At 40.0% G+C, this 24441-nt stretch overlaps 1 protein-coding gene across 5 annotated transcripts in view; it reads right to left on the bottom strand.

Annotated features, from left to right (window-relative positions):
* Window positions 1-6186: 6186 nt before the first annotated feature.
* Window positions 6187-24441, bottom strand: part of LOC140650765 (transducin-like enhancer protein 4) — a 101487-nt gene continuing 83232 nt past the window's right edge. For 3 of the 5 annotated variants that reach the window (XM_072859497.1, XM_072859498.1, XM_072859499.1), the window contains 12 exons: window positions 21230-21349; window positions 20623-20676; window positions 19163-19315; window positions 17773-17905; window positions 17309-17502; window positions 17042-17118; window positions 13105-13354; window positions 11777-12024; window positions 10683-10830; window positions 9943-10093; window positions 9549-9625; window positions 6187-7887 (listed from right to left, as the gene is read on the bottom strand). In XM_072859497.1, coding sequence (XP_072715598.1) covers window positions 7780-7887; window positions 9549-9625; window positions 9943-10093; window positions 10683-10830; window positions 11777-12024; window positions 13105-13354; window positions 17042-17118; window positions 17309-17502; window positions 17773-17905; window positions 19163-19315; window positions 20623-20676; window positions 21230-21349 — 1713 coding nt within the window. In that variant the 3' untranslated portion in view covers window positions 6187-7779. The remainder of the gene's footprint in view (window positions 7888-9548; window positions 9626-9942; window positions 10094-10682; window positions 10831-11776; window positions 12025-13104; window positions 13355-17041; window positions 17119-17308; window positions 17503-17772; window positions 17906-19162; window positions 19316-20622; window positions 20677-21229; window positions 21350-24441) is intronic. The other 2 variants (XR_012042163.1, XM_072859501.1) reach the window with 2 other exon arrangements.

Below are 24441 nucleotides of genomic sequence, written 5' to 3'. Positions count from 1 at the left end.
ATACTCCACAGAACCCAAGGGCTATGGACACAACCATCAACAGACGTGGAGGAGAAGCATCTGCCATATCTCCAAGCCCCTCAAAATCCAAACACTTTGACTTATAAAAGAAACCAGATCACCTGTCTGGGCTGATGGAGTACAAACCCAGCAAGTCTAAGTAGGCTGGAACACACTGCATTAGAGCTTGAATAATGTGCGGTTTTCTTTTTAACTATTGTTTTTAGATAAGCAATGTCATAATAAGTAGACCTAGGGAGAAGTACTCATTTTTCAGCTCCAGAGAAACACTTCAAATGAGTGTTTTCTGTTTGACAGCCCTTCTCTCCCACTCTCTTCACCTGCCTTCCTCCTCTCCCTCCCTCACACCAAACTTACTTTCAAAATAAACATTCCTTCGTTCCATTACCATTATACATCCTTTATATATGCAGGTCAAGCACGCAGGAAGGACTGGAAGAGACCTATGGGCTATGGACACCAATGCCCTGCTATTACACGCACCTCTTCATAAATGTATTGTGCTCCATCTTAAAAGCAGTCTACTTTTTTCTTGGTGGTCTCTGGATTGGAAACCTGCTCCAAGGGCCTCCCTGCTCTAAAGGGAGCCTCTTTAATTCCAGGCTACACTGTTTTCCTCACTTGTTTTTCATGCTAGCATTATCTTTCAGTTGTAATACCTTCTCACCCTTGGTGAATAGACACTTGAACCATTTTTAGATGACATTTGTATCTGCTCTCAGTCTGCCACTTTGCTAGATTAAAAGGACGTAGGCTTTTCTTACTTGGCACGTTCTCCATCCCCTTGATTTTCCAGTCTGCCCGGTAGGCCCTTCTCCCTATCAGTCCCATTTTCAATTAAGTTTTTTGAACACGGGTGACCAGGTTTGTACTCACTATTCCAGGTGAGGTCTTGCCAGTGCCTTGTATAATGGCAGCAATACTTCCCTATCTCTGCTGCAAATGCCTCTCCTGACACATCCTAGATCACATTTGTCTTTTTCATGGCTGTCTCCCACTGGCATGCTGAGCCCAGCTAGGACTCCCAGCTCTTTCTCCTCCTCCGTCATTTCCAGCTGATGAGCACCTGTGAAACTTGGAAAGCAGAACCTTGAAAGCAGAAAGGTCAGCTAGACAGAGGACTGCTCCTGCTGCATCTCTTTATTTAAGACCGCTCAGAGGAAGAAAGAGGCATAAATGAGTCTGTAACAGCTGTCACAGCAGTTGTTACAGCCAGCCAAATCCTGTGAACGCTTTCCATTCCCATTCGCTGAGCAACACCCAAGATCAAGACCAAGCCACAAGCAACAGCATCTCTTGAGCGCTGAACACCAGCTTCAGGAATATTCTCAGTGGGGGAGGAAGGAGTGAGAAAACAGGAGCAAAGTCGCACACAACCCCAGAAAATCCTAAAATTGGTATGACGTAGAGAAGCTGTTCTGATTGTTTCTTAAAAGCCTGAATGAAATAAGCTAATTTGCAATGGAGGTGGGAATTTTTTTAATCAGGGAAAGACATGTGCATAGGTAAATGGGAGGATGACATTAACGCTGCTTTGGAAAAAATATTTTCATTGAAATATTAACATCACTGTCCACACTTAGGAGATCATACCGTAAAATGAGTAGATTTTTTTGTATAATATTGATTCATGTGTTGGAGAGGAGAAAGCCTGGTAACTATCCTCATTCTTTCAACGTCACTATTTTTTGTGAGATGGCTAGCCGTGCCATCATTAATATCAACAGAGGTTTCATGTTTGTTTATTCTAAAATGAATGTAAATTGGACTTCATACCTAATACCTTAAAGCTATGCTGAAACACAAGGAAGTCTATTATCTTTATACCATGTATTTTAGGATTTTTTTTTCTCTACACTCCAGCAGAAGACTGACAGTTTATAACGCAGTGGTGCAACTGCCTCATTTGCACGTTTACAGAGCTTGACAAGGGGTTGAAATGCTTGATTCCACAGAGGTCCTCCTTGTTTTTTCCCCAATAAAACATGTCTCCCTATATTTCAATACAGCTGTGACAAATTTTTCTAAGTAATGGATATCTACCCTTTAGATAATGCCTTTAATGCAGAAGAATGTAAAAACACTTTACACAGGGCTCATGCAAATCATTTCACTACACACCAGGCAGCACAGAGTGGAGCCTGGAATCAGAAGTGGAGCAGCCCGTTCCCCATGGTACCTCCTGCCCATGGCCCTGGGACCCGACGCATCCCTATGCACCATTTCTTGCATCAAATGCATCCTAAATTACAGTAAAAAAATCAAGACAGAACTGTTGAAACCCTTCAAGTTTCCCTGAGCCATACTGGACAGACATCCAAATGCATTCAAATATACTGCCAAAAATCCATATTGCTTTTGCTCAGGAAATGAGGGAACACCTTCGACCACCAAGTCACGCTGACTTTTTTTTTGCGTCAATAGCACTTTTAACAGCAGCCATATCACCTATCCCCATTTATAGCATTACTGTGGATTGTGCCACAGCACATTTTCTATAAAATTCTTCAGGAATAATGACAAAATAAACTCAAGACAATTACTCCTCCAAGCACTAGCGCTGGGGTATTTTTTAAAGAACAGATTTGATTGAAAGGTAAAGATTAGCTTTAAATTTCTCCACCCCTTCTTTTATTTGAATATGAAAAGAAGGTGTAATACAGATGCTTACCTTGATATGACATTAAAAGACAGTTTGGGTCAATATAATTACTGTAGAACAGCAGAATTTTTAAAAAAATCCTTAAATATTTGTACTTACTGATTTTACCCTTCAGATGCATTTTAGCATTCTGGGGTAATCAGTGAAGTCCAAACCACAGATGCAGAAACAACTACTAGACAGTCCCTCCCTTAATGTGCATATTATACATACAATATCATAGGTTACTCCCCCCCAAAACAAGAAAAAATGTCTTTGTGCAACAACATTTTAGAATGTAACCATGTGAGTCCAGTGACCCCCAGAAGAGCTTCTTCGCACTTGACGGTAGGTTTATGGACATGTTGTAAATGTCAGACTACACCATTTTTAATAATAAAAAAAGACACTATAATACTTTTTCCTTGTAACCAGGACACAAAATCATTTGGTAAGAGTAAGAACATTTATTGGTTTTGACATAAAAATTTCTTGCTGTGAGGTGGAAACGCTGTACTCCAAATACCAGGAGAAACATGAAATCTCAAGGGTTATGTTCAGTAACTCTTGGTTCAAAAGCAGATGCGGCAGGTACATTATTTAAGAACTTGTCAGAGATTATCTTCTACAGCACACTACTCCAGGATTCATCCCCTGCTATGACTGGGAAGGGGATTCTCATGTAAATAAATGGCAGAACTGGCTGGCTGCACATCAAGCCCATACCACCCAACCCTCTTCAATACCACTGTGGTCACTACAAAATGTTAATATCAGAAAAGATCTCCAGTACTGAATGCAACTACTCCTCCCACATACCCCACATAAGAGCAGTTCTTTAGCTGAGCTCTTCAGAGTGCATTTGCTCTGAAAAATTCAAAGTGATATTTTTCTCAGTAGCCTTACTTGATGTTCTAAAGTGTATTTTGTATTGTTATATTCAGTGCTAATTTGGTGCTACAAAGATGTAGTATATTCAATGCAAACGAGAAACAGTTGCAGCCCAAGCTACTGCTTTGAATTTCCTTACTCCTGCACATACAAAAACTTGAGCATATTTTATTTACAATTTTTTTTTGCCTTTCATTCTTTCAGAGCATAAATCCTTGAGTAGAAGCTAGTCACATCAGGATTTCAGTAGGGATGATCACAAATAAACATGCTAGGAGAAAAACAGAAAAGGCTCAAAGGACCAAACTGTTAAAAACAAAACAAAAAAACCCCCAATCCAAATGGGCTGATTGGGTCCTCTATGCCTATAGCAGTGAGCTAGATTTTCAGCTGTGTGAGCCATGGGAGCATTGTTGCCTTCAGCACAGATGAGTTCACTTGTGCAAAGGATCTGATCTGTGCTTCTGTAGAAGATACTCCAGACATATGTAGACCTGCATAGCTACCTTTCTGTTTCTTTCATACACCCAGCAACATTTCAGGAAGAAGGAACTTCCTATGTGTTTTGGGTGCCAGAGTAAAAACAAAAACAAAATCCCATTTGAACTATACCAGTACGGACTTAAAAATTCCTCATACAGGAAAATCTCAGCCGGTAAAATGTATCTTTTTTTTTTTTTTTCTAAGTAACTGGGTAGCTTAAAAAGGAACAGGAGAGAAAAATCACTTTCGCTAAGAACAAGCAGTAGAAATATAATTTAAAATCACATATTTTTAGAAAATACTATTTTGATGGAAAGTGTTCCCCTTAAGCATGTCTATACTGGCCAGTGAGAAAGGATACAAAGATTAGAAAGAAATGGCTTTCCTAATGTATCACTGCACTAAACAACATTTGAGAGGGGAAGAACAGAGAAAGCAATGGTTGTACCTTGAATATGGAGTATGCTGGCCACATGTTTGTGGCACAAAAAAACCATCTGTAACAAAACATTTTGCACAAAATCGTGCTCTGCAGTGGCGAGAAAGTAAAGAATGAAAAGGAAGGTGACCCTATATATGCTTAACTGAAAAACAGAAAGTAGCTCTGTACCGTCTCTCACTTGCACTGAACCCTGAAGGGGAAAAAAATTAGGATGATTACACATTTAACTGCAGTAATCCTGGATTAAAGCATTTAATTCCTAGACTGTTTACAAGCCATCAATACAAACATTAATAAGCAGATATATGGCAGGCTGCTTTAAAAGTATATTACTTCGCTGTCAAAACTAGCTCTGGTACAAATTCAGGAGTATGCAATGTTTTATTCTTTTTAAAGGAAAGCTTTATATTAGGGGTTTTAAGTAATCTCTTATGCCTGAACTACTACATAAAAATATAACATCCTCTCCAAACATTAAGTAGGCGGTTTCTCTTTTGTTAGCAAATGGAGTACACCCTAGCCTTTTAAATTTTTGAATGCCTTTGAAAATAAAAGGTGTCTCCAATATAATATTTATAACAGGTAAATTATATCTCTTCAGACAAGAGTAACAATTAACAGAAAGCATCTGTACCATGTTTACCTTTATGAAGCATTATTGTACTAAGTAACACAGAACCTCAATACAAGTGAAAACTTACATTATTCTGGGGGACATCTGGAAAACTCTTCACCATTAACTCTAAGGAAACTGATAGCTCTGGGGGAAACTTGCCTCTACGCTCTCCTCCATCAACAAGTATTACCCAGTCACTCACAGTACAGGTAAATGACCTCATCAGCTTAAGCCTTCCTTTAACATTTCAAAAAAACCCAAAAAATTTCTCAGCCTGGGTTCACGTAACTGCAGTCACCACAGGCTGGTATGTCACAGCAAGACAGGCCTACATGCCAGGGAATTTCCAGTATGCACAAAGTCGCTTTTCAGAAATGGGTTACGGGAGACACATTTAATTTCACTTCCCCCTTGGATTTTTTCCATTTCCATTTCTCCTGTTACAAATAGCACAACTCCTCGTCCCCGTCCCCCCCCCCAACAGTGTATAAATTAATTTTCCCTAGTTCACTTTAACCTCTGTCTTAACTCAATGGAAGCTGGGTTAACTTCTTGATCTAAACCCAACTGTAGTCAAGAGAAGTCTTTCCATGGGCATGGACAGGTTTTAGCTCTGGATGGGGAAACCCAGGTGAGACACTGCACTGCAACACCACTCCCCACGTCCTGCTGAGTTCCGCATACTTCAGCAGGCGCAGGAGCAGGAATTGTCCCCAGTTTCACTCCCTCCAAAGTATGGGATAATGTAAAGCTTTGTATTGCACGGGAAACTACACAAATGGGAGGTGGCAAACTCATAGGTGATACAGTCAAAGTCTTGTGGCTGATTCCTCCAAGAGTTCAAAATCACTGCAGTCAGGTAACTTGGGAAACTATAAATTCATTGATTTTGCTAGGTCAGAGAAATTTTGTGAAACTCTACATTATCTCTCAGCTACAAAAACACAAAGTATCTGTAGTGGCATGCTCTGCGACTGAATGCCTGTTGTCCTTACAGACAGCATTCTGCACACATAACTGAGACTATCACACGCAAAAATAATGAGGGAGGGGGGAAAAAAAAAGAAAAATGCATCTTAGAAGTTACTTATGTTTAATGCTTAAAAGTCTGAATGCACAAACAATAATCTACCATTATAGAAGTACTGGTGGTCAATACAATGCATTAGAACTATGTACAATGACACAGTTTAGTATCAAAATCTTTCTACAATGTAGAGTATTACGAAACTGTTAATGACATCAAACACTAAGCACTTAAGACACCATTTTTTTGCTACCACATTTGGAACTTCAATGAACAGTCCATTTTAACTTGCAGCATCAATCCATTTCTAGTATGAAATTAAGTAATTTTCTACTTATACAATAAGATTTATCTACACGGGTCTTTTGATTTTGATCCATAGCAGCAAAGGCACTGTACATCAGCAGATCCACAGACTTAAAGATTTTTTTTAAAGCATTCAAAAAAAAAGTCACAGATCATAGGTTAACAGCAACAACAACAACATAAAAAGATAACACGTTGTCTCTGGCACAATGGCTCAGTCTGCGTCTGTTTTAGGGACATCCAATCAAGACTTGGATTGAACTGCTGGCGAACAAAGCAAGTCCTTATCCCAATGAGAATCCATTCCTTTTTGTATGTCGGAATGAGTACTCTTGTAAATCCTACCTCGGAGGTCATTGCTTTTGTAGTTTGTATATTGGTAGGCATCCATTCTTATTTCAGTGCAGTTTCCAAAGAACATATCAAATATTTTTCATAATCTCTTGTAATTGAAAAATTGCCCAAAGACACATATCCCCATTTTCAAGGAAACATTGCAAAAGTTTCCAGAAGTAACAAAGGTGATTCTTTGAGGCAACTTATTGTACTCTCTACAATATAACAAAGAGAGGTGTTTACATTAAAAAACCTAGCTTGACACCAAAATGCTTTATGTTTATCAACAGAAAAGCATTGAGAACAAATCTGTACACAAGATGCTATATTAACATTGCAAATATATAAATTAGCACATTCTTACTTAAAGTGAATTTAATTTAGATGTGAACTGAATTTGCCATTCATCACAGGCATGTAGATTACTGGCTACAGTTTGCAATTTCCTAAGTTTCCAAGACTGTCTAAAATAGTTAAGATACAGCATCTTCCCACCAAATAATTATACTGTAATAACACTTAGAGGTCTCATCCAAGAACAGGACTAAAAAATATAACAAAGTTTATTTTTTTTAAATAGAAACTACAAGTCTATTTAGTGTAACTTTAACTATCTCCTGAACATCCTTCTCCAAGATCCCCAATTCATCCACCTGCAAAAACACAAAGTATACAATGCACCTTTCAAACTAAAGCCGGGCCAGACAGCTTTATTTAGTCAGTTCATTGTTAGAAAGCCTTCTTTAAACAAAATAAATACATTACAGCTATAATACATAATTAAAGAGTCAAGTTCACTGTTAAGTATGCTTATTCCATCTTCTTCCAAGTAGATATCTGACAATTTGGTATCACAAGTTCTTAATGAGCATTCACAAATCAATAGCAAGTTAAGAAGGTAAAAATAAATTCCACAACTGTGATGAGCATTTAAGTTCTCAGTTTAGAAAGAAAAAAAAAAGGAATATACAGCAAAGTGCTAGGAGAAGGAGTTCTGTCTGCATTCAGATTTGTCTCTAATAAATAACTTCATAGACTGTAGCTTTCTTGTCCCCAGAGCCAGTGACAATGTATTTGTCATCCACAGAGATATCACAGCTAAGCACAGATGAGGATTCTTTGGACTACGAGAAAGATAAAAAAAAGAAGAAAATTACGTCTTTCCAATCCTTCAATCCAGAAGGGCTTGAAGATTAATTGGAAGAGTTTATAGAGAGGGAATACACTGAAAGCTCATTTAAATATCAGTACCGCAGTGGCAGCTTTTGTTACAAGACTGTTTCTCCAAACTTGTTCCACCTAAAGCTCTATGGCAACAAAAAACAGCAGCGGAAAGGGAAGTGAATGTTATGGACCTAGAGATAATCCATCAATCAAACAAAAAGAAGCAGTCCTTTCTATACACTTTACAAGCAATGAGCATCTATTAATATTTTATATGTTAGCTTTTGCATAAAAATGAATGAAAAGACATCTTCTTTCCTCCCTTTTTTGTTGTGAATCAGAAATCTGTATGGAGAAGCACTACAAAGCCCTACCCACCCACAGGTATGAAACAAAGAGACTCCACAGAAGTAACTGTATCTCCTCTCACTATTTCCCCAACACAGAAGACAAAAGCCTTGCACAAAGGAATTTACATTATCAGGGAAGATGCAAATATGAAAAGATACTGTGGTGGAATAGGGTGCTCAACAGTGTACAGCAGGTGAATGGGAGACAGGATACACCAGGATGCAGTAGCTCTGTCTCTCCCAGCTTGTTTGTCTTTTCTGAGATCATGTGGACATATTGTCACATTTTACTTGCTGTTTCAGTGCATGTTTTCTTTACGTAACGTATGTCCACATTCTTTTCTGCCTGTCACTGCAAGAGCTAAACATTTCCCAATCATGCTATGTTTTTGCCACGAAACCTCTGCTGCACTACACAGGAAGTTTATTTCTCTACCCCTCATTAAGAAACCTGAACTGGGGTTTTAACATCACTGTCAAGGGAGATGTGTTCCTGTTAGGACGATTCGGGCTTTCTGTGGGAGGTGGTTCTGGAGCTGAATAGCCTCCACTAAGAAAACTCAGACCTCAGCTTCCTCATGTCAAGGCAAGCTGCGCTGTCCCCAGAGGCGGAGACACGGCAGGTAACAGTACAGGTGACACCTGACCATTTAAACCGGAACACCAGTTAACTTAATTAAAAAAATTCCCAGCCTAGAGGTATCTGTAGGTGAAAGAAGAGAAGGACATGCCAAAAATCCCACTTTTCTTTACTGGTACTGAAGTGCATTAAAATTGGGCACAGAGGGATTAAAGACTATAGAAAGGTTACAACTTCCCATTACACTACATCAGGCTCCTCCACAAGGATACAGTCTTCAGCTCAGGCGTCTGCCTGTCCAACCCACTGACTTTACGCATCTCACTCAAGAAAAACACACGTGTTGAATATGACTTTCACTGTTTTAGCTACATTTTGGACCTTCAGTGAATTCTCACGTAATGACATGACTTGGGTACTGCATTACAGCAATACACACAAGAAGGTGAGAAAGAGGGGCATTAAAAACAATTTTAGATTAAAGGGCTACTTTATTGTAAGAGCTAAATTACCCAAATGTTAGAAAGGACAAAAGTGTATCTCTCTTCAATTACAGACAAAGTCTTAAAGGAATACAGTAAATAGCCAAGAATTTCCATTTAAAAACTCCTTAAGCTAATGACAGACCCTGAGATGTGCAGCTCTACTGCACTGTAATGTATGTGGAAAATAGCTTTTAGGAGATTATTACCTGGAATATGCTGGCTCCATAAGGTGTTCTCCAGGCATTAAGAAGATTATCTTTTCCAGTGCTTACAAACCATTTGCCTGCAACAGATTGTTTAAATGTTATTGTTGCATTTTGTTTCCAAGGAATGCACCCCAAGAAGCAGATTCATCATAAAAACAATGCATTCACACATTAATGGAAAACATATCCAAAGAAGAGTCACATTTTCACCTGGCTGCACTATGATGTTCGATCACAACATATGCAGTTCACACAAAAAAGCAGTCAATTTCTTAAATAATTTTAATACTCAAATTTAACATCTAATTTTCAACTATACCCCTCCTTTAATTTAAAGGTAATCTTGAACAAATTTCTCAGGAGGGAAAACACTGGCATAGAAAGATTTGCTTACCACAGTGAGCAAATTTGAGTGACAACACACAGCTCTCATGAAGATGCAGCTGATACTTGTCTGGCTTAGTAACGTGCAGCACCTCGACATTACTGTTCTCCATTCCTACTGCCAACCACTCACCAGTTGGGCAATAACCCAGTGAGAAGATCTGGAATTAGCACAGCGCATGCTTCAATCAGTAAAGGAATGAGCTTGAGATACTCAAAACTGACTCTTGCTACACTGTTAACACTATAAAAAGAAACACATTTTGGTCTACTACAGTTTTAAAAATATGATAATCCAATTACTATAGTAATCAAGATAAATTAGTGCATGTAAACAAAGCTCAATTAAAACTGCAATAGTAAAGCACTGAATCAAGCTATAAAAGTTAATGTCCTAGCTTATCTGACAGCATTTAAAAATATTTTCTTATGATATTTTTGAACGAGAATATACAGAAACATAAACAGATTGCACACAGGAACACCTTAATCTGGCAACTCTTTTATAAAAAGGATTCTCCACTACTCTCATGGGAGAAATACTAATCTGTCAAACAGTCATAATCCAGAAAGATGTTTAGCTGCCACATAAAAAAAAAAAAACAGTGTGACACTAAGTGAAAAATTCTTCAGAGTTGTCTTTGAGCCTGCTTTTTTTGCTTAACCCCCCCCCCCCCCCAAACCAAAACTGCTTGTTTTAGAAAACCATGACAGATTTCTCTTAACATGCCAAAGCTTCTGAGATTGAACCTGTGATGTGAAGTCATGTTGCTGTAGCTGTCTCCCTTCTCTGAGATCCCAGGATCTGACTGTATTGTCCAAGCCTCCCGTCCATAGTTTGGTGCCATCATTAGAAATGTCAATACAGCTCGCCCCATCTGTGTGGCCCTGAAATTGCCTGAAAATATTGAAAGAAGATACGCACATTCTCACACTGGAAAGAGTCGGTTCTGAGCGTGTATACAAAATACCTCAATTTTCTTTTAGTCCCTGAGATGCAGCCATTGAAGACTACAGTAACATAGATTCCAATAGCAATCTGAGATAACTCTGGGACGATCACGTGAGTTTTGTGATGAACTGATGAAGCAATCATCCAAGCACTAATTTGATTTCAAAAAGCACACTTTACGAGTCAGATACTCTAAGGATCTTTGCTGCTGACTGTGTGACACCCACTATTCAACCTAAAATACCCCACTCCCCCCAAAGGAATGTAGCATGATTGTCAAAATTCACTTAGTTTAAGAAGAATCTGCAAGTCACCAACAAAGCTGGAAAAAAAAAAAGCAGTCTAAATGGGAACATCAGGGAGTAAAAGCCTGCCTTTACATGCAATACTGATATATTACATATAACAACATACCCACAGTGCAGTGCACAGAGAAGCTCTGTACGACTGGCTCCTGCCTCAGCATACGTTAGTGTTGAGCAGCAACCCATACTCCTAAGATGCTCAGTTTGCAACACAGTAATTTACATGCATCTTTACCCAAGACATACTTGCTGGAGCACTCATTAAAGAGATTGGAGTGTGAGCAGTGTATTGCATAGAAACAAAGAAAACCATCTGCTCAAAGAACCTACAGCAGTGTCAACACCAGCTCATCTTAGAAAATTATAGTTATGGGCTGCTCAACAGTCCTGGAATTATGAAACTCTCAAAACCTATAAACAATTTATAGACCTTTGTCAAGGTATTACCATGACTATTACCTAGCAATGAAATACTGGAAGCAGCTATGCAGATACCACAGAGAAAATAGCATATGTACGCAAAAGGACACGTAAGGCTGTGTCTAATTAATTCTTCACAACCTGATGATCCAGTTCTGTCAACCTACCTTACTAAAGTTTGGTTATGCAGATCCCACACTGCAATGTTCCCATCGCTACAGCAAGAGAAGCAGACCTTGGAATCGGGGCTGATAGCTAGGGCATAGCAAGCCGGAGCAGAAGATGTCAGCTCTGCTTTGATGCGAGGAGTTGGAGCTGCCAGGTCCCAAATGGATAACGTGCTGGCTTCCCCACCAACAATCAGGGTGCGGCCATCGGGGAGCAATCTGCAGGAACGGATGTAGTTATCTCTGTTCTGTGGAGACAGAAGCCATCACGAGATTACTCATGAGGAAAGGAAAACAGCATTAACATGAGAGCAGAAATCCATAAAAGTATTGTATTCCCTCCTGGTTTTAACGAGCCATTTATACTTATGACAATGATAAAGTATATTAATGCCAGAAAATTACATGACATTAGGGAAGTACTTAAACTTGATCTACAAAATTCAGTAGTGAGAGATATTTAATCTTAATTAGCATCAAAATGCAAAGACCTGAACCCAGCCCAAAACAATTCAAGATAGCTGTATTTGACAGCTTGTGTAGAAAGTTACATTTTCATACTGTTTATTTCAGCACATTAACCTCTCGGCATGGGGGAGTACCAAATTCCCTGCATGCTCCCCCCGCCTCTGTTCCAGTGAGACTTGCTGCCACCTTCTAGGAGATGTCAGAGGAAAATATTTGGGCAATTTTCTTCATTTGTGTAGCAACTTGTGTAGCAATTCATTATGTGTACATGTGCTGCACAGTTCTCATTTTACTGCCTCTGTAACGAGAAGCAACATCTTACCAAGAACTGGTAAATGACACGAGAAAAGCTGCTAACAATGGTTCATCTTGTTAGCACATTCCAATAATTTGTGAATAACACTCAGGGATATTTTTAATTGTCATATTAAGACAGGGCAATGCATTCACACACATACACAGACACAAAATATGTGACACAATCTTTAAATATTCTCAGAGAATACAGCTGCAAGACAGCAATTTTTAGCATTATAGGATATCAAGCTTTAAGATTGCCAACAAATGTCAAAGTTTATAAACAATATTTGCTGTGCTGTCTTTGATCTTTCCCCCTACCAAAACAATTTTAGGATATTAAAGATATTTTGATTCATTGGGGGGAAAAAACCACAAGTACGTCAAGGAACATACTTCAAACTCAGTTCTAAAAGAAACAACAAAATTACAAATGAAATATCAAGCTTCAATACCAATGACAGCACTCAAATAGCCACTGGTTTTTGCACCTTAACAGTATCATTTCAATCTTAACACAACCTGCTATCTTCTTCCACTGTTGTATGCTGCTGTTCACCTACCAGACAGTCCAGCTGGGAGACAGGGCTCTTGTTGCCAGGGTGGCTGATGTCCCAGACTTTGACGCACCCCTTCCCACCCGTGTACACATGTCTCGTGGGGTTGCTGATGGTAACTGCACACACAACTTCCCCGTGGTTCAGAGTGTTGATCTGACGGGCATGGCGAGGGATTCCTGGACCGATGAGGGCATCAGGAGGGAAAGGAACCGGCTGCATCTGACCATCTGCACTTACATGAAATGAGTATGCTCTGAGGGCAAAAAAAAGGATAGGGGGTGATTTAAGAAGTTTTTCTTCAAGTCTACTTAAGAAAACAGAATTAAAGGTGTGTTTCCACTGTGGGCATTCAGATTGTGCACTCGGCTCCTTTTGCAATCTTCTTAATCATGTGAAGAAGAAATTATTTATAGCATGGCCCTCAAAGCATAAACTTAGGTACTCTTCTTTTAACATGGAAAGTCAAGCACCACCTACCAATCAAATGAGCTTTTACAACTCATGCAATGATGATTTCTGGCATGAGTGAAGATACACGACGCTACTCTTAAACTTGGGGCACGGGGAGACCACCGCATGCAGAGAAGGGAAGGAAGGTCGGGTCAGGGCCCCTCGGAAGACAGAAAGAGTTGGCTGGCTGCTGCAGAGCATGGTGGGTAGCTAAGTGCCAGGGGACATTTGCTTGCTCCCTTACTGACTGTAATGTGCAAACTTCAGCTAGACTGCTGCCAAGCTGCCCCAAACGCACTGGGGGTCCCATGCCCCTCAAGCGAAACTGCCCAGGCACTATACCTAAGGGTGCAGTGAAACCTCCACTGTCAAGTCCTCAAGGCACAGTTGCTGACATCTGACATGACAGACCAGCAAAAATGCACTGGAATTTTTTCCCTTCTTTTGGGCTTGCTGTCTTTTTTCTTTTTTTTTTCCCTTTCTTTTTTTTTTTCTTTTTTTTTTTTTGTGTGGACCTGGCACAACAACTACAAATCCCAATTTCTCTTGCCAGAATCAGGGCTCTCACTGAGAAAAAATGTGTTGTGTGACTGCCAGTTATGCCACCTGTGAATAACCTATCAACAGCTTCCTCTCAAAATATTTTCCAGGGAGAACAGTTAGGTCGTGAAATTGTCTTGTTCTGAGATGCTACCTGACACATCACATCTATTACAAGAGCACAAACTTTATAAGAGGGGTCACCTACACATACGAGGCATTTAATTTCCTTAGACCTAAAAAATCATCATAGTGCTGATGAAAAATCCATTGTCACAATGGTGGGATGAGAAGAGCTCACAAAAAAAATCATTTTGTGAGAACACTTAGGGAGATCACTTCCTTAATTGTTGCTTCAAAGTCACCAAAGAAGGCAGTCTTCAGAATTCAACTACTGAATTTGTTATTTAAGATTCACAGTGCATTAACACTAGAACAATAATTTTCAGCGGGACAAAATGCAACTGCATATTCACCTTTCTGCCCTATTCCCAGAGCTTGACACATTCTTCTCATCCTGTGCTCTGTTTCTTGTTCTGGCAGGTCTGAGTGACAGATCACATCATTCTCCATTTTTTGACATTAAACACATTCAGGAAAGGATAGGACAGATTTCTGTGGTTGTCAGAAGCAGCAAACTGCCTATATGAGTAGAATTAGGGTTCGATTATCACCACAGGAATCTGAAATATCTGCCTCATTATGTGCCTAATTCCTGTTTGCCGCAGGAAGGTACTGAAAAAAGCAGCTGATGGTCACCTGAAATCTCTAACAAAACAAGCGGAACTTCATTACCGTCTTTTCTGATTTCTGTATGCAGTCACTCTCTGAAGAGCCATGTTCAGCACTGAATGTGTGATACTTCTGTCAGCCAAAGTGATTTTTAGCATGCTTATAAAGTACACAGGGAACATATTTAACAATTACAGAAATAAAGCTTAGATCTGGAGTGATCTGTGACTCCATTATTCTCACTCTATTCATTACTCCATACCAGCACGTGTGATTAAACTGTTGCTTTGTTGCTTGGTCTGGTTTTGTGGTGGTTGAGTGTTATTTTTTCCCCCACTCTGAGAACTAACACCGCATGTTGCTTATTTGAAGTACTCTAAATATCTTACAAATATCTGACACTATAAACACCTGGCGAGCACTTTTTTCTTCTTTTCACATTAGCTATCTTTTCTATTTATATATTGTACAATCCTCAGCATTTTGATATATTTCCAAAGTGAAAAGAGAGTTATTAGGGGCCAGATCCCTGATGTGCCACATGCTGCCCGCTCCATTTCAACAGACACTCAACAGTGCAGAGAATTTTTACAACTTTTGCTCTAAGGGAAAGGAAGAGTAAATGAGAAAGCAACAATCCTGAACCATAGCTGTGAAAAGTACTGCACTTAAGATGAAGAAAAATCAATGCAATCATGCTAAAACAACCACAGATTTCAAAGTTTTCAGGTGCTACAGCAGACAAATGACAGTTACATTTAAATGTTTAAAACAGTCATTAATATGTCAACAACATTCAAAAACCTTGGAGATGCACCAGAATTCAACCGGTTTGATTTCAGTTTGTCTCATGTTTTATTCCCCCCATCTCTAACACGAGTGAGATGTGAGCAGGGAGGTCGCTGCACCCCTGGTATTGCCATTTCTCAGACCACAGCAAGCAAAGCCTGGTAGAGCCGGTCACCCTTCCTTCCAGGCAACCGACTCCACCAAGGATGAACTTGAACCCAGTGAACATTTGAACATTACGTCAAGACATTTCTAAGTATCTGCTGCATGTGTACGATGAAGATCTGTGCCCTGCAGAATTTTTAATGCAGGCAGCTGATCCGGAAGCTGCTGCACACCAATTTCCAAACTCGCCTTACGCAGCCACCTACCAGGGCAGCACAACTAGCAGAAAAGTCAACTTAAGGTGGTAACTAGTGTGTGACGTCTGAGAGAGCTGGACATGGTTTATGATTTGTGTGACACATTATGTACAAGAGCAGTTACAGGCACTAGGACTGATTACTTGTCACCATGATATGTTATTAATCCTGCATGTCCACAAGCTCACTGGCACGTAGGTGTACGCATTTACTAACATGCATGCAAGTGTGTGACTACCCCCCAACCACTCCTCCACAAACATGTTTATATGTAAGAGAGTGAGAGAAAGAATGGCACAGACATCCCCTCCCCTTCAAACTCTCCAGTATTAGCTGGTCACAGTTTCCCACAAGTGTTAAGCAAGAAGTGGGACCTGAGGACCCTTACATAAAATCTGGATCAATATGGTTTGCATCACTGTTTTATTTTTTCCCTTCTCTTACTCAAGAGGGATGTGAGAAGAGAGTTCTTCCTATCTGTGTAATTCTTTTTCTGAGGCTCACAACAAGCGAAGCCTGGTAGAGCATGTCACCTTCTATGGTCAGTTTCATCAAGGAAGAATTTGAACATTGTGATACAATAATTCTTTCCAGTATTTTCAATCAAACAAAACATTTTGGTGTTCCTTTCTCTGCACACTGCTGTTCATAGCAGCTGATAAGTTTGCAAATAATTGCAAGACTTTTGTGAAAAAAGAAATCACTTTTTTAAACTGAGCAGCAGCGTACAGTGGAGATGGAAAGCTGAGATCCCATTCTAGTTTGCATTTCCATATAAACCAACCAGTCAGATTCAGCATGTAACACCTCGAAGTTCAGCTCCTTTTTCCATTTATTTCTGTCTCCTTTACTCTATACCACCCAGTCCTTGTTGGCTGCTATTAGTCTTCAAAACAAATTTCCAAATGCACCTTTAAGATGAAACAGTGTTTCTCCTGCCCTTGCCAAATAGCTATACTTATTCCTATTCGCACAATAGTTTTCAGTAGCTAAGGGGAATTCCAACCAGCAAAGGAACACAACTTCAACAGATGATTGACTTTTAAAGTTGAATGTTTGATACTCACGGTTTTCCTCCTGGGATGCCTGTGAGATTGGGAGGGATGCCTGGGACTCGCATGTGATGATGTGGATCAAAACCAACCTATAGTTTTCCCCAGTCAAAACAAAAAGGTGTATTAAAGACGGAGTTAGGCAAAGGAAGACTGTTTAATTCATGTTCTCCATAGCACACTCCCCAAATTACAAAGAGACTGAACTAGATTTAACCCCGCAGGTCTTACATTTAATATAAACTGCTTTCAACACCACATGCACTAGCGGCAAACACTTACCACTGGAGATCTCCCATAAGCTGCTGCTGCTGCTGCTGCTGCAGCTGCTGCACTCATTTGAGGGGAAATATTGTGTAGACCGGCGTAGGCAGCTCCAGGGCTGGTCAGCTCCCCGTTCATACCAGCATGTGGCACGATCCCAAATGGAGTAGGATAAGGACACGGCACTGCCATAGGTGTCCTTAAACCTGAAGCTATTGAGGGGAAAAAAAGAAAGAAGTCACACAGCCAGCCCAGACCCATCAGATGAAATGTGAGTTTGGCAAACAGTAAAATAAATAAATAAATAATAAAATATATATATCTACACACACACACACATGCTCTATTAAAGTGCTGAAGAACCAGCTCAGCATCCAGTTTAAGCAGCTGTAATATACTGCCCTGTCACTGCAGACTTAAAGGGAGCCTGGTTAGCGACAAATGGCCACCTTTTCACACCATCAAAATATATGGACACTAACCTAGCGGATCCACACCTGGGGGTTTGCCAGGCACTGGCCTCAGTCCCGGAGTGGAGTTGCTGCCTGGAGTTGGGGCATCAGTCCGTGGAGTTGGGGTATTTGATTTAGACACAGGAGTGGTAGATTTCTCATTCTAAACACCGAAAAGGAAAACGGAAGACAGTTTGTTAGTTATTTTACTTTTTTAGCTAGCGGTTGGAAAGAGAGCCAATGACAACCAGACTGTGCATGATTAGTGAGATTTAGCTTTTAGGTTTGGGTTTCAACAGTCCCTGACAATGAAGAGAAGCTGCAGAGACACTGAAAAAGACGGAATGGCTTTGGAAATTAACTACAGCCTTCACAGCTTTCCTTGTCGGGGGCATCCTTATGATTCAGAATGAGGTCCATGACTGAAATCATCGCTGTCTGACAATTACATTGGTGGCATATGTGAAATCTGTCAGTGGTCTCACTCTCCTCATGGTGGACCTGCTCCCATTACAATTATGAGTTTCTGTGAAAGGCAACTGCTGGCTGGACAAGAAGAGCAGAAAAAAAACCTACAACTGACCAACAACTCATGCCCAAATGTGGTGCTGGAAACACAGGACAGAGACAGTGATGGGTATAAAGTCAGGCACTGTGCAATGCTGCTCTTGTGACAAGCTTGTTCATCAGACAAATCACTGACTCCTGGGCCTGAACCTGTCATTCCATCACCCTTCCAGAGAACTACATTCACTTTAAGCTTTCTTTTATTTATTTTATTTCTTTAAATAATCACGTACCTGACCTGTGAAGAACTGAGAGGGGAGTTACTGTGCAGCTCAGGAAGGTGATTAACTGTGGTCACAAACAGGAAAGGAAAGAACACCCCCGACTTGCAGGCAGCTCTTGGTTTTTTTTGCATTGTGATTTGCAATGCAAGTCAAGGAAGGCTCTTGTAAATGACAGATTACTTTTTAGATAGAAAATAAAAATTATTGTTGTTGTATATGGCCTGGTAATTCAAACAAAGCTAACAACCAAATCACATCCAAGCAGGGAACTGAATTTGCTATAAACCACAGTACAGGAAAACAGCTCAAGAAACCCCTGTGTACTCTTATTTATTCTCAGAATGACAGTTTTTCATATGGGGGAGGAGAAAAACGTCTCTCAGCACAACACATCTATCATCTACCCACAGCACCAGTGAAAATAACCTCTTCCTATCCCAAAAAAAGGCTGTGGATGTTCTCATTATTTTATTAAATTCCCTTGAAGAGATAAATTAAACACATTTTAAATTGATGCTTCATAGTGCTTTACTGATAGCTGTGGAAATCCAAATTGTGTCCAGACAGAAATCTGGTAAGCATGTGCTTCAGCATATGATCATGGGTCAGGAGCATTTTGAAGCACTTACAAGGCTAAGTTCTTTGGATTTGGAGGAAGGAGTACTGCTGGAGGATGCAATAGATGCCGGACTAATTGGCGCATCTTTCTTCAGTAGTCGAGTCTTGTCCAAGCCATTCTCCCGTGGAGAGTGTGCTGGGCTCCCCCGGGGAGAGGAAGGATCCTAAACATCAGTAACGTGGGTTAGTATAAAAACTTTATACTAGCCAGTAGTGCTTGTCTTGAGCAATTCTCACTTTGGAATCAAGTTCTGTCATAAAAAGTGACATCTTCCTTCAGTCCTTAATTGATTTAGCTGATAAAATTGTAAAATCGAGATGGATTAAAGACAACTTTTTTTTTTTTAAAGTAAGTCTTAAAATTTGATGACATTAACCATGAAAAATAATGTTAAAAATCTATGGATATTGAAATAGGCAAGTAAATCTCATTCGTCAGGTGACAGACTGAAAAAGTCTGAGGCACTTGGCAGACCTGACAAAGTTCACAAATGAAGTCATAGCCAGAGTGAAAGAAAATACAGACACCATTACAAGATACATCCTATCTGCTGTGCTGTGCTGGCTTCAAATATCTCAAGCAGACTTTTGGTTCATACAAGAAACAAAAAGGTCCTTTGTAGAAATAAACATTACAGATCTGGACTTGAGCTGACAATCCTGAACATAAGCTGACAACGTGCGCTCGCAGTCCAGAAGGCCAATCGCATACCAAAAGAAGCGTGGCCAGCAGGTCGAGGGAGGTGATTCTGCCCCTCTACTCTGCTCTGGTGAGACCCCACCTGCAGTACTGCATCCAGCTCTGGAGCCCTCAGCACAGGAAAGACATGGACCTGTTGGGGCAGGTCCACAGGAGGGCCACAAAAATGATCAGAGGGTTGGAGCACCTCTCCTGTGAAGAAAGGCTGAGAGAGTTGGGGTTATTCAGCCTGCAGAAGAGAAGGCTCCAGGGAAACCTTACTGTGGCCTTACAAAGGGGGCTTATAAGAAAGATGGGGACAGACTTTTTAGTAGGGCCTGTTGTGATCGGACAAGGGGTAATGGTTTTAAAGTAAAAGAGGGTAGATTTAGATTAGATATAAGGAAGAAAGTTTTTACGATGAGGGTGGTGAGACACCAGAACAGGTTGCCCAGAGAGGTGGTAGATGCCCTGTGCCTGGAAACATTCAAGGTCAAGTTGGACGGGGCTCTGAGCAACCTGATCTAGTTGAAGATGTCCCTGCTCATTGCAGGGGGGTTGGACTAGATGACCTTTATAGGTCCCTTCCAACCAAAACTGTTCTATGATTCTACGATTCTATCTGATTTGCATTCTAAAGAAAGACAACCTGACTGGATTCCCTCAGGCATTTCAAGCTCCTTTATGAAGGCAAAGGCTGTAATCTTATTCATATACCCAATACGCACAGAAACCACTGAACACACCCCCACCACCACCACTGTAAGGTACAAAAACCACCATTGTGTATACCTCATTGGAAACATCAACTACCAAGTTGTCATCACTCTTTTCACCATCGCTGTCCTACAATGACAAATCACAATGTGTTAAAAACATTTATTTAATATCCCAACGTCTCTTAAGCACTAAGAAAAAATAAACCAATGAAATGCAAGGCTGCTCACAACTATGCAACATAGCATTTACTTTTACCAAGCTTTATGTGATAATAAAATTGTAATATTTAGGTCACCTATAGGGCTTCTCCTTAACAGGCTGCCACAGCTACAGCATTCTTCCCTGTTTTCACACTGGTGAACAAGGACGCAGGATGAAAACTCTCAACCAAAGTTGCACTGCACTGAGAAACTGAGCCAAGCTAAAGTCCAGATCTACCAAGTCCCAGCCTAACTCATGCTCAGTCCTCTTGTCACACACTTTCCAGGTGCTCTGTATTTATAGTTAAAAACACTATCAATCCTACACACTGAAACCTTCCACCTAGCATAGATTTTAAAGGCAGGCAGTAAGAATCTGTTAAAATTTTGACCCTCAATTTTAAAATTAGTTATGCATCAGAAATCAGGTGAAGTTACAGAGGAACACTTAAGTTCGACAACATAGACAATTTACTCACGTAACGAGCTGCTATTTCCTTCTCTTCTGTTTTCTGTTTTTTACTATCTGAAGAATAATCTGTTGAATTTCTGTGCTTTTCTGCTGTTCTGAAACTGGCTGAGGGAGATACAGAAGAGCTCTGCAGTCAGAAAAGAGATGGAGAAAACATCACCAGATGCTCATTCAAAACAGTAGTTCATTTGTCACTATCCCTCAATACAACTTAACCTGATAATATGATTTGGAGTTGTTCTCACAGATAGCACTTTGGTTTTAATCAGTGATAGCTACCCAGCAAGTGTCTTGTATTAAAAGTGTACAATGCATTGCAAGAGACAGATAAAGGTGATCAGCAGATGGATCATAGTTGCTGTCTGCAGTGTCAATGGAATGAATGTAGAGCTACTTTAGACCATTTTATGAATACTGTGCATTGGCCTGGTTTTGGCTTGTTTCCTCTACAATATGTAGGGTTAAATCAATACTCCCAGAAGAGGGGGGGGGAGGGGTGTGTGTGTATGTTTGCCTGTGTAAATCAAGAAGAACAAATTGGCTCAAGGTAAGTTACACGTCAGCAAACATTTGAATGAAGATTTCTAGCAAAGAAAGAAGCACGCTTCTGAACAGTCTTGCAGCAGTAAAGAACAGGGGAAAACACCTAAACTCATTTTCTCTTGGTGCCTTTTACAATTACAAGCCGTGCCTGCAGTAGATGGAAACACAATGCAGTGGCTCAGGGAGTCTCTTGCCATTCTGCAGTCCTTGCTTAGTAATGATCCTTAAAGAGCACACATATGGGACAGGAGAGAAAGGAAGATAATGTGTACTTTATGTGCTGTCATCCAACAATTCTGCTCTAGTCCTTTAAACAAGGCAAGCGACATTTATCAACTCCTACCATATTTCCAGAGCTTGGTGGAGCCTGTGTCTTGGTATACAAAAAAGGAAGTAATGAAAGATGCAAAGTTCCCTCTAGGATTGCTTTTAGCAGCAGCAGCAGCTTTTGGCCTTCGTTCAAGAAAGCATTTAAGCATGCGCTAAACTTTATCTCTCACTGAAGTCAACCGTTGAACGTACATAAGTAAGGATGTGTTCAGGCATTTTGCAGAATTGGAGCTGACAGGAATGAAGATGAAAGTAATTGTCAGTTGAAACCCTGCTGACTGTTTCCATCTCTCTGTCCTCCTTATATAAGGGGGTGGGAGGAACAACAACCAAGGAAGTCCTTACAGCTGGATTTTAGATCCTCCCATTCATGCAGAAACACTGGTTTTGGATTAATGGGAACTTCCTCCACGCACTATGGACAGCCGTAGTTCTGCATAAAACTGTACAACACAGCAATTTGATTTTGGGGTTTTCAGTGCACACCCCCCTAGGTTTATTTTATAGCTACTACCAGGAACGCAAACCAAGAAATTAGCATTTTCATTGTGCAACTTCTGTTCCATCACTATTAATGAATTTATTCTTTTCCTTAACTTATTACACCACAAACTTCTTGTAAGGATTAAGAACCCTTAACCATAGAGGTTAAGCTGTGGTTGTTGCCCACGTCACATGAGAGAACATTTCTCCCTGCTGGGACACTCAGGTCCTCCTTTCCACTTCTCTAAAATTTTGAATTCTTGTCAACAGCAGCTCAGATTAATGAGTGGTGGAATTTGCAAAAATCTTCCATCTTTTTGATTGGTAATTGTTAATTACCCTCTAAGCACACTGAGTGGAAATAAAAATTTTAGAACAAAGCTAGAGCTGAACACAGCCTGTGCCTTTCCCATTTGCCTGCCTGCCTGCATCTCTCTCTCTCCCTGACAGTATAAAATAGGTAGAAAAGGATTTCCTATCCTGAGCAAATACATCTTAAAATACATTCACTGATCTAGCTTTAAAGCAGATCATTAATCAATTATTATAGTAAATGACACAAATTAAAAATGTTATTTTTTGCTCTGAAGAGACAACACATGTTAAGACATTTGGAGACAGTAGTGGCAGTAGGCACAGAAGCTCTTAAAATAAAGGCCAAGTAGAAATGCAACATTAAATGAACTGACGGCTTGCTTACTGCAACGGTACAGCATAGTCTTTTGCAAAAGATTTTAATAGTATGCTCCTATTACATTTATATTCATTTACAATTTGGGAGGCAGTAGCTTGTAATGTGAATTCAATTCATTATTCCTCAACTTCACCCTACAGAAAGCAATTTGCTTTAAAACGAAGAAAAATAATCACCAGTAAACTACAAATTAGAGTGGTGTCTAAAGAATTAAACTACTGCACTTATTTAAATAGAAATATTTATTTTCATAAATTTGAAACCATATAGTTTCATTTTTCACAATCTAGTTAGCTATGTGCTATAGATACCATTTTAATCTTTGATTTCACTGCTTAATAAAGTTATAAATTAAAGCTCCCTACTAGAATGATAAAGTAGCTAATTATCACTAGCCCATAAAGGATGAGCACCACATTGGGCATTGGGGCAATGCACACTGTTTAATGGTTTCATTGCTTCAAAGATGGATCAGACCTGATACCAATATGAAAAGATCTTGTTGTGGTATCTCACCTGACATTAGCAGAAAACCAGAGACAACTCACCTATTGCCAGCAGGCAGAATCTCATTTCCTAAACTGAAATTTGGCCCGTGTACTAGGACTAACATTATTTTGCCTCAAGAATCAATTACTACAGTACAAATCTAAACATTCTCACTTTTAATTGTCTTACCCCTGTCCTTTCATGGAGCCACTCAATCAATATCCCTGCAGTACTAGCTTCTTTTCCCTTCAACATGCAATGCACCTGCAACATAAAGATCTCTGACTCATGGGATCTCTAGTACTGGTACCGACAGATCTAAATTTATCTCTTATGCTAAGTAATAAAGATATGTCATGTAGTCAATGAGCTATGGTCTAGATCTTCCTATGGACCTAATGCCTACCATTTTCAGTGTGCAAGGGACAACATTATTACCCGTACTGAGTTCCCACTATTGCTTGCAATAGCTTTTCAGCCTGTAAGGATCTGATAGAACCTGTAAGGATCTATCTTCAGCAAGAGATACTGGGATGTATGTGAGATACTGAAAGAGTTAATGTCTCAAGCATTGTGGTAAAGCAAGTCACAGTTTGCGTTGCGACGGCAGGGGTCGGCTAGCACGGGACATGGAGAGCATGTCGGAGGATGCGCCGTTCCGTGTTCTGATGGACCTTACA

Source organism: Ciconia boyciana, chromosome 4 (assembly GCF_034638445.1).
Source record: "Ciconia boyciana chromosome 4, ASM3463844v1, whole genome shotgun sequence".
NCBI lineage: Eukaryota > Metazoa > Chordata > Aves > Ciconiiformes > Ciconiidae > Ciconia > Ciconia boyciana.
Note: the sequence above shows the minus strand (reverse complement) of the source record. Positions and strands in the feature narration are given on the sequence as shown.